Genomic DNA, 10,834 nt, shown 5'->3' with positions numbered 1-10,834 from the left:
CAAGTGTCATGGTTTCAGCCAGGACAAGGTTAATTCTATTGCAGTGGCTGTGAGGGAATATCTAGATTGCTGCTCTGTATGACTTCACCTCATTGCCATTGGGCACAAGGAAGGGACTCTCATTTCTGACTAGAAGGTGGATATGGCTGTGGTCAGGGGAAAGCATGGCATGCAGAGGAGCTGCATTGTTTATCATTGTCCTGGGCTTGGTGAGCATTTTTTGATGTAAGTCATCCTTTCTTTGCACACTTTTGTTATTAATATTGTTGCTGTTTCTTATTTCCTTGCCATTTCCAGCAAATTGTTCTTATCTCAACCCATAATTTCTTCCTGTTTCTCACAAAAAGGATGGGGGTGGGGGAAACTGACTTGTGGTTTTCCATTTAAGTTGGGCAGTACTATTCCTAAACCATGACAGCCTTAATTGGAGCCCAGTGTAGGGGAAGGAACTTGTTCAGAGGTGAGTTTCAAACATAGTGGAGGTGCCCACTGCCCCAGATAATTTCCTATACTATCCCAATACCTCACCATTCAGAACTATCCAATATATGGTCAGAGCTCTGGATTATGTTCTTAATTGTCTGACCTTAAACAAGACCTAAACCATATGCAGCAACACATAAAAGTACCTAGTAAAAGGACCAGGCTGGTTTCAAAGGTGTTTAAATGTAATCCAAAATCTTTAAAATTCTCAAACACTACTGTAATTAGCCTGGAGAAGGAAGGAAAGAAAGAAGAAAGGAAGAAAGATGTAGGAAGGTATCCCCCCTGTAAGTCATCTCTCTGAGGAGAAAAGGCCTTTTCCCTAAGCAAAAAGGTGTGATTAATTGTTCCCAGTAGATCACTCTCAGAGAACAGAGGTGCCTGCAATATTGAATACATACAACAGATTAGTTTCCCAACCAGCAATGCTACCAGATCATAAACCAATGCTAGAAAGTATCTACAGTGATAGTCTTAGCCCAGGCCCCAAGGGCAATAAGCATCACCACACAGAAAACATAGTGCAGATAAGGCATTATGGGTGTTCCAGGACACAACCTGAGAACAAGCACAACTGTGAGAGCAAAGAAATCAACATTGTAACCAACACTCATCTATTAAACCAATATAGTGACTGTTTATAACAAATTTCTTTTAACACACTCTGGCCTTCAACCCTTTCTGCCAACTAAGCACTACACAGATGCTCACTAAATCCAAACTCCACATCCCCTCTCAGTGGAATGGGGAGGAGAAGCAAAAGGGAAATTTCTAGGTTAACAGTTAAATAATTGAAGCAAAAAAACCTACAATAACAATAAAGTAAAAGAGTGGTAGCATTCAAGAAAAACAACTTATCAAGTCATGCACAATGTAATTGCTCACCACCTGCTGACCGATGGCACTGATTGATTTATTACTCATTTCCATGCACCAATGCTTTAAATAGACAACTTCCATTGCATATAAAAAATTTTCTAATGTTTTGAAGGAGATCTCGGCTTTTTGGAAGAAGGTTGGACAGACAGCAGTTCCACAGTTCCTGTCAACCAAAGAGGCCAACACCTCTATTTTAGAAACTCTTCAACATTTTTGCTGTCCAATTATAACATGGAACTGAAGCTGTTGTCTGTGAGTGATCTGTGACAAATAACTGAAGTACTGCTGTGTTCTTTGGTTGTGACAATTGTTATTTTTAGGGCTAAAGGAAGGAAGAGAAGGCGTTGCAGTTATTTTAAGACAGATTTATTTTAAACAGTGAAGCTGTAGTTGTATATACATAATCCATTTTACAAGTCTAAAAATAGCAAGGTCACATTAACGAGATATTTTTAATTAATGTACTTTAGTACAAAGAACAGAAATTTATGGGCAATACCATTCTTTGAAGAATGAAGGGATCATTCAAAGAATGTGTGCATATGTGTGCACACACCTTTCTTTAAGATGTTCCTAGACTGACCCAGGATCACAGCACAACCTTGAGAAATTTGAAAAATATGTGGTTTGTTAGCCAAGATTAATAGACTGTTTTGAGATATTTACATCATGGTACTGTGACACTTGATGTTGAATTTTCCTCCTTTAGGGATGCTGAAAAACAGGAGGAAGAACAGAGGTGTGCTTTTTTGTTTGGTTTGGTTTTCTTTACAGGTGCTCTTTACTTTCATGTATTAGCCCAGCTGCAGAAATTTCCTGAGTATGATGTGTTACCTGCTGTACTTCTGACTTTCAAGGAAAAAGATTTTGCAGGAAGAAATGTCAGGTGTTCTAAGGATGATTTTTTTATCATTATTTATTTCTTCATTCAGAAGAAATTGTCTTCAAAATAATTAAAACCATTACCACCTTTTGAAGTAAACAAAGATGGGAAAACTAAGCAGTTTCTCTGAAAGCAAATAATTACTGTTTTTCCTCACTTTCTCATCTTTGAAAATCATTTGCTTTCTCATCTTTGAAAGCAAATCCGTCATGGGAACATTGATAACAATTGGAGGGGTGGGTCAAGAAACTCGTATGGAATTTCAACACACCTGACTACAAGGGTATATTATATGCATGTGTTTGTAGCTTAAGGCAGGGAAAAATCAGCTCCTCCTAGTAAGAGCTGAATTTAATAGGAATTCCTATTTTGCTTTGGGATAGCATCTTTCATTGATTTAATCCCTTCCTGTATGTACTTGCATCATATGAGGTAGTTGTGGTTTTCATTTTACCTTCAAGTCTACAGTATGATGAATAGCTATTGTCAGCTTTACTTCACCCTGACCAGTGGTTGCATCAGTGGAGGTAGGCTAGGGTCAAGGAGATGGCCTCAAATAATCTACAGTTTTCCTAACCTTATCCCTATTCCCCTTTCCTTAGAGCCTTCCTTTATTTTTCTTTTTTTTTTTTTTTCTTTCTCTTTTAGTGCCTCATCTATCTTGCAGCTTACTGAGGCTAGAACTCCGACTAGAAATGACAGATCACTTCATATGTCACACTTTATTGTTTGTTGCACTTTTATCACATTTCCAGCATCTTCTTTCAAAATAAGCCTAACTCTGAGGTATATGTTTCTAATTTGTATTACAGAAAAATCCTGCCTCTTTTATTCACTTGGGCATTTCCTTTTTGCTTCAATGGACTATTTACAGCATAGTGGAATCTAGCACTTCAAGCATTGACTTCATATGATTTACTACACAGTAGTGTTATTACTGTATTAATACACTTGTTAAACCTGGCCTTGATAGTATTTGATTGAAGGTGATTTCTTCTGGAAGTTCTTAACCAAGAAAGTTGCAGCTCTTCTCAGAATAAAAGTAGGGATAAATTCACTGCATATAGCTATTGACAATTTTCAATGAGAAACCAGGAATAGCAGCAGAAATATAACATAAAGCATAGACAGGTAGGAGTGGGAAGGGGAGAGATTATTACTTAGGGAACATGACTTGTTAGAGGAGGTATATACTGGGAATTTGAGACTGGAAATTCAGGCGGGGAAAGCTTGGAGTTTGTTTGGTGAGAAGGTTGGGACGAAATGAACAAGCTATTTAGAGTGGGCTGGACAAGTAAGACAACAGTGCAAAGGGCTGCAGTGGGGAAAAGCCTGAGCCCAGTGAACAGCACACTTCTTTTTATGAAGCTCAGGGTAAAATTTGCCTTCTGGGCTGCATACACACATTGCTGGCTCATATCTAATTTTACATTCACAGATATACCTAGGTCCTTCTCTGCAGGGCTATTCTCAATCTATTCACCACCCAGCCTGTATTGAAAATGATGATTGCTCCAATCCAGGGGTATGACCTTCCATTTGGCCTTGTTGAACTTCAGGAAGTTCACAACGGCCCACTTCTCAAGCCTGTGAAAGTATCTCTTCCCTCAAGTGTGTTTCAGTTAGATAAGCCGTGATGCCACATGAGATAAAAATGGGGCTCTTCAACTTCAGACCATTAGAACTCATTAGAGACAGACCTAAAGCAGACTTAAAGAGCCTTGCCATTGTCAGAACCGGGATTTAAAGATATACCATAAACATAATAAGGAATAACTTGCATATACACTGGAAAGATAATATTTTTCTATATATATGTGAACTGTGCCTATGTACTAACCAGTAAGCATCCTTGTCAGGCTCAAACAGTCTCTGTAAAAATGCTGAATATTAAATGAGGAGCAAAAGGATTATTGGGATAAAAAAGAAAGATAATTGGCTAAACATATTCCTGAGGGTGCACCATAAGCATCCCTATTTTATTGGATAAGTAAAATACCATTACTTGTTAATTTTGAGCTACCTGAAAAACTAGCTGCAGCTCTAGCTGATAATCACTGCCTTTAAAACTAATGGTTTTGATACAGATTCTCTCCTGCAGCCAATTGTTACAGAGATTGAAACTGTTGAGCAGTTAGCCACATTTTTCAGATTCTGAGGAACTTATTTGCAGTTTTGGCCCAGACATGAGCAAAAAACAGGCAAGGAGCTGCTTTAATTTATGCCACTGTCAGACTCTCTCACGGTCTCTCTACCACTGGAGTTCCTCTCTGCCACAACCTTTCATGCTCTGACTAGGGATTTCCCATGCAAAAATATACATATGTGCAATGCACAGATGGTTTGCATATGCGCAGTAGGCTTAACATAGCTGATTTACTGTGTATGCACAGACCATCTGTGCAGCACATGTGCAGCAGGTCTGATGTGTACTGGACACATTGGACTTACTGTGCATGTGCTACACAGTTAATCTGCACACACACAGTAGCCACAGCTCTGACTGAGTTGCCAGACATCCAGATGGCCAGAGTCCTTAAATCCCTTCCAGAGAAAAAGTGAAGATGGAATAAGGATGTTTGGTTTTGTTTGGTTTTCTTTTCCTGGTGTGTAACATAGCTTATCCTTTATTCTCAAGCGTAAGAACATATTAAAGTGGATATATCACCTCATCACATTTTAGTCTTAAAAAGAATTTCCCCCAGACAGAGAGCAACTCACTCTGGTCATGCATGTCCAAAGACAACTACAGAAAACAAAACAGAGCTGTGATAAAAATTCTTCTCTGTAAACTTTTACAGAACAGGCATATCCATAACAAGTGAACTACACAGGCTTCTCTTAAAGAGGATATAGGAAGCTACTTCAGAATTTCTGACTATAAAAAGCTTTTCAGTCTGGAAATATTTAGATGATTCAGGTTAATGCTTAGGACATAAAACACAGTAGCCCAGATCAATCACAAGTCACAGTCTCAGGAAGAGAGTTAGTTGGCTTGGGCCTTGCCTTTTGGGTGGTTGAGCTTCAGTGTCTTAGAGTGTACATGCTGCTTGCTTTCCCATCATTAAGACTGTGAGTTAATAACACTGTCACTAATGTTTTTGACAAATTCCCCATCAATAACTCTTCCCTAAAACTTAAACAAGAAAATAACTTATTAGACCCACCAATACTTTTGATAATTGCTAACATTGGCAGTTCCAATGTATGGAGAATTTATCTATATTTACTTACTAGGAAGAAATCTGAAAACACTCTGCAGCTTACATCCAGCTTTTTTTGCATGACCTGAAAATGCACACCGGAGTCTGCTCACTTTCTTCTGCACTCTGGGGAAAGGCCTCTCTTGCATTTATTTGCATGCTCAGGCCATCAAACTCCCAAAAGCAGCAGCACAGAGGTGTTTCTAAACATTATCCTCATCAGAAAATTCTGCTTACAAACACCAGACCCAAATCACCCACTTCAGGAAAAAAAACATAAATTAAGGGACAAGAAAAACAAGACATGAAACAAAAGTCTGAGGCGTTCAAACATGCATTCATATTATGTGACCCGAAACAACAAGAATATACAGCTTTGAGATAAACAAAAAAATTACATTGTTTTTTCTCTCGGTGCATGTTTCTGCCTTGTAGACATCATCAGGGTCTGCTGGTTGTGTTTTCAAGAGGAAAACATATCAGGTGCCTTACCCATAGGCACCAGGCTGTGAGGTGCACCAAGGCCTTCTTTATTCCATTCTGAACCAATCCTATCCACATAGACTTTCCGTACCTCCCCTGAGCCTCTTACATTTTCCAGCCTGCCTCCAGGAACCCAAAGAGAACATAATGCCTGAGTAAGACCTGATGAGCACTGAGCAGAGGGAATCACCCTTGAACTCTCTGGCAAGAAGAGAAAATAGGAGAAGAGCCGCCAGAGCAAGCTCCTGTGTGGCACTGGGCTCTAGCAGTCCCTCTACAAAGTCTGTAGGCTTTGTAGCCACCAACATGGATGGAGCCCGGGTGGGCACCTGCAGGTTTCATCACCCATGCGGCCCCATCATGGCAGAATCCCACCCTGGGATTCATATACATAATCCCTGAGATGACAGGTAAACCAGGAATAATGGAGGATGGGGCAGGGGCAGAGGGGGGAGGGGAACAGCTGGGGGATCACAGCACATCTGCTGTTTCCACTTAACAAATTGTGTAAGTTTAACACCTTGCAAGGAGCCAAGCATCCCATCGCAGACAGCTACTCTGCAGGTACTCAGTACCACATTTGTCCCTGTATCACCATGAATGGGAAGGACTGAGGTCCAGCCCTGCACATCTGTGGATGTCCTAATATGAAGACCGAGGTCACCCTGAGTACCATTTCTCCAGCCCTTCTTCCAGGCAAGACAAGCGCACCTTACTCACAGGGGCACAAAACGTGTCCAGAACAAAATCCGTCCACTGCTGCTTCAGAACTGTTTCCATAGAGCAAAGCATCACTGACCTCATCTGTGAATGCAGGTAGGACAAAATTTCTTTTGTAGATAAAAAAAAAAAAAAAAAAAAAAAAAAAAAAAAAAAAAAAGTTCTAAAATTTACCTTCACCACGAGGAGTGAACATCCAGTCCGTTAACCAAACCTTCATTTGCCTTTGTTCCTCCCCTGCAACTGCAACTTTTAACAAATCTTTTCCTATTCTTTATGTTCTCCTGTAATCTTTCTGACTCACTTAGATCTTCGTATAAGTTTAGTTAAAATACTTCCCATTAACCACGGGCGTTTCAAAATAAAGACAAGGGCACCTGAAGCCTTGACAAGGAAAATGCCTCCTCGGGGTTCGACTGAGAGGAGCCGCAGGCAAACAAGGTCCCCACGGCCCCTCCTCAGCAGGAAAACAGGAAGGGAAAACTAGGTGTAAAAGCTCGTGAATGGACATAACGACGCGTGAAACGGATTCGGCTGGAGGAAATTAGTGTAATTTGCTGCTATTTATTCAGATAGCGAAGAAAATTAAATCCCACTACCACCCATCCTTTGCTCCCCTTTCGCCGTCGGAACAGCCCCCCGCCGCTGCCAGCTCCCGCCCGGAGCCGCGCTCAGGAGGGCCCTGGCCGCTCTGCCGCAGCTGCCGGCTCTACAGCCCCTGGACACAGACTGTTCCAGCCCGTCACTGCCGGACAAGAGCTACCGATGGACGTCTGTCCGCCCAGGATGCGGCGAGGATGTGTGTGGCGGTCCCGGGAATTTGCCTTCCGCCTGCCCTCAGTCTGTCGCATCCAGCCTTTCCCTCGGGTTAAGCAGCGCCCGGACGCTGCCGCCGGGATGTCGGGGCCAGGCGCGGGTCTGTTCACGCTGCAGCGCTGCCCATTTGCCCGCGGGGCTCCTCCGGGGCTAGGCGTGGGGCCGCCACGGACCTTGCTTCGTCTGCCGTGGGGCAGCCCCAGTTTGTTCTCATGAAGACCTGCTTCTTCCCCATGCACAGACACCTGGCGCAACACTTTACAGACCAATGGTGACTGACAACAGGACTTTTTTTCAAATGAGTTGAGTCTGAAGTGCTGGCCACAGAGCTGAGAGAGGCTCCTGCGTTGGAGCACCTGTGAGGGGCTCCTGGCCGCACCAATTGCCACCCTACTCCCTACTCCCTAGCCATCAGGGATGAATCCTTTTGGCATCACCACTTAGCCAGAGTGGAGAAACAGCCTCCCCAGGGTTGCAGTAGAGTCCCATCACTGGGCACAATCAAGTCTGCAGTGGGCTGGGTGCTGGCTAGCCCCTTCCAAGGCTGCCTTTCCCACATGAAGGCTGGATGAGGCCACCTTCCAAGGTCCCTTCCCACCTGGGCTGTTTCAAGATGCTATGACGATTGCATTTTCAGATTGGGAATAATGGTTCTTTCTCCTTAACTGCTAGTGGTCTGGGGACATGCCTGTAGAAATGAGCCCCTGCCTGTGGCAGCAGATGATGCAGGGCAGCTCTGTTTCTGGGCACACCCCGGGCAGATGCCACCCGTGTGCACCCAAAAGGGGGATGCTGAGACGGGCATTGTTCTTGGGGCCAGCATGGGCCGTGGGGTGAGAGGGTGCAAGGCAGGTCCAGAAACCTTTCACAGTGTTTTGCTCTGGTTAGGTGAAACGGTGCCACTGTTGGAGATGTCAGCCTGGCTCACACTGTCACCTCGCTGCTCTTCCCTCACCCTGCTGTGTTTTGGCTGAGGCAGAGACATGAGACAGTGAGAGCCAATGGTCTGCACCCACACACACCTAATCCCAACCTGCTGCAAAGGAGGAACAGGAGAAGATCTCTGCAGGTATCTGTCTTTAATCAAGGTGCGTTTCAGGTATTAAAGAAGCTTTGTAGAGGGAATGGCGGAGTCCAAAGGTGAAAGCAGGATCCCGGGCCTTGGTCAGTGACAACTGGAAGGGGAAAGGGGGAAGAAAAGGGGTGAAGATGGTGCCTCACTCTCCAGAGTTGTTCTCAAGTGAAGGCTGTCCAGCCTAACACACTGCGGGGCAGGCTGCCTTACCTTTCCCGGGAAGTAGTCTGCTGGACCTGGAAGCATACCCGTGCCACCAAGTTTGGTTCTTAGTCCCATTGAGTACTTGGGAGCACTTCTTTGTAGACATCCATGTCCACATTGGCAAATGCTGCAGGACCTGGTGTCTGCAAGAGAAGCAATGAGGTTGGTGGGTTCAAGAGGCAGTGTGGATTCTTGCCAGGCACCCATGAGTACTGTGCTGCTTTAGGCAGCTGGCCAGAGGAGCAGAGTGGGAGGTCTGGAGCCTCGGCAAGGAGAGCTCCTTGGGAAGAGAGGTAGGTTTCCCAGAGGACGAGGGATATGAGTGTTGTTAGTGCCAGTGAACTGTACCATGGAAAAGTGGGGGACTGCAGGTGTCTGTGTTGCTGATAATAGCAGAGCCAGAGGCCTCATGGCTTTCTGGGCTTTGCTGCAGGTGCAGAGAATCGTGCATTACGTGGGGATACAGCAGGCACTGGGGCCCTTCTGCCCTGAGGAGAGCAGCTGAACTTCTCCTGCTGCTGCTGTGAGAGAGCAGAGGAGCACAGCTCACCTTCGCCAGGTCTTGAAAACAGCTCTGGTATAGACTCTTCCATTTCATAGAGTAGCAGGGTTCAGCATGGGTGTACACAGTTTGGGGTCCCAGAACCCTGGGCAGGGTGTAGGTGCCGGGACCTGGAAATGGAATAGGAAGAGAGCCTAGGTGAGTCCCCTGGGAAAGGGGGAGAGTCAGCCTGCCAAGCTGGCTGTGAGGAGCAGGAAGGCTATCCTGCCCCTCATCCCAGTGCCTCTGGCTTCTGTTGCATGTGATGTGCGTTGGCTGTTCAGAGCCAAAGCTGCTGGTTCTTCTGTGAGATGGGAGAAGTTGGTGCTCTGGGACAGCCAGAAGCTTGTTGAGCCCACACTGTGTCCTGCTGCTGCCTAGGCTTTTTGCTAGGCCTGTTGAAAAAGCTGCAGCCCCTCCCTGCAGGCTGTAAGCAGGTCTGTTTCCCCAAGTTCCGCACCTGGTGTTCGGAAGCCTTTAAAGTCCTTGGGTCGGAACTTCAGGCTACTCGCCGGTGCGGTTTGGTAGACGTGTTTGCTGGCATTATCTGTGGTGTAGTCACCTGGGACAGAGAAGGAGGCGGGAAAAGAAGTGAAGCTGGGGACCCAACTGTAAGTCAAGGAGGAGGAGTCAGGAGGAGGTGCTCAGTCTTGCTTGTTTTCTGTTTGGAACTCTCTGAGGCCCATTTGGGGCATGAGCGGAGGGCCTTGTGCCCCAGTGGCACAGGGCAACACTAAGGCATGCTTGTCAGGCCTGGAAGAAGGGCTGCAGAGATGCTACTCACTGGGTCCAGGGGTGACCTGAATCTTGGTCTTGGGACGTGCTGTCACATGTGCAGATGGAGCCACATGCTTCCCAGTCTTGGTGATGGATGAATGGATGAAGTAGCGAGGACCTGGTGAGCAGCTGGTTGCGGCAGGACATTTGGTCCCTCGAAATGAGTATGCAGGGGCTCTGTATCTGGTGGGATCATGAGCCGTGTGACCTGGGAAGAAAGCCTGTGAAAGGACATGTGCCTGCAACTGTGCAGTGAAAGGAAGTTTTGAAGTGGAAGCAAGCAGTGTGCTGGGCCTTCCCTTGCCACTGCCTCCCCGTGATAGTTGGTTTACCTGTGGTCCCAGGGAGCCAGTACTTGGGACCCGGGGTGGCAAACTCTGCAAGGATTGGGCCCCGTCGGGGATGAGGTCTCCAGCTGCCTACCCAGGCTCCCTCCATGCTGTGGCTAGAGAAACTACAGGAAAAAGAGGAGAGCTACCAAGGGACTTCCTTGACACAGCCCTGGTACGGAGCTTTCCTGTAGCCCAGAGCAGGAAGAAAGTGAAACTAGCATCACGGAAGAAAGTGAACAAAAACAAGAAAGAGCAGATGGTGGAGAAGGAGGAATGGGGGGAAGCAGCAAGTTAGGAGCAAAGATGCAGCAAAAACTCCCAATTACTGCCCTGAGGCAGTAATTGTTGGCCAGGCCAGCAGCAGTGTAGAAGCACAGGGCTGGCCTAGCAGGGAGGTAGCCTCCAGCATGTGTACACACAAACTTCCTCAGCTGGAGT

General features: G+C 45.6%; 1 protein-coding gene across 1 annotated transcript; it reads right to left on the bottom strand.

Moving 5' to 3' along the window:
* Positions 1 to 8,512: 8,512 nt before the first annotated feature.
* Positions 8,513 to 10,508, bottom strand: LOC136363195 (ciliary microtubule associated protein 1A-like). Its single transcript, XM_066322272.1, is given in 7 exon segments — positions 8,513 to 8,642; positions 8,753 to 8,841; positions 8,844 to 8,889; positions 9,297 to 9,418; positions 9,748 to 9,849; positions 10,072 to 10,272; positions 10,397 to 10,508. Coding segments are annotated over 7 exon segments (762 nt in total). The 5' UTR covers positions 10,503 to 10,508; the 3' UTR covers positions 8,513 to 8,546.
* Positions 10,509 to 10,834: the final 326 nt, after the last annotated feature.

The sequence above is a fragment of the Sylvia atricapilla genome, chromosome 6 (assembly GCF_009819655.1).
Source record: "Sylvia atricapilla isolate bSylAtr1 chromosome 6, bSylAtr1.pri, whole genome shotgun sequence".
In the NCBI taxonomy this organism is placed as follows: Eukaryota; Metazoa; Chordata; class Aves; order Passeriformes; family Sylviidae; genus Sylvia; species Sylvia atricapilla.
Note: the sequence above shows the minus strand (reverse complement) of the source record. Positions and strands in the feature narration are given on the sequence as shown.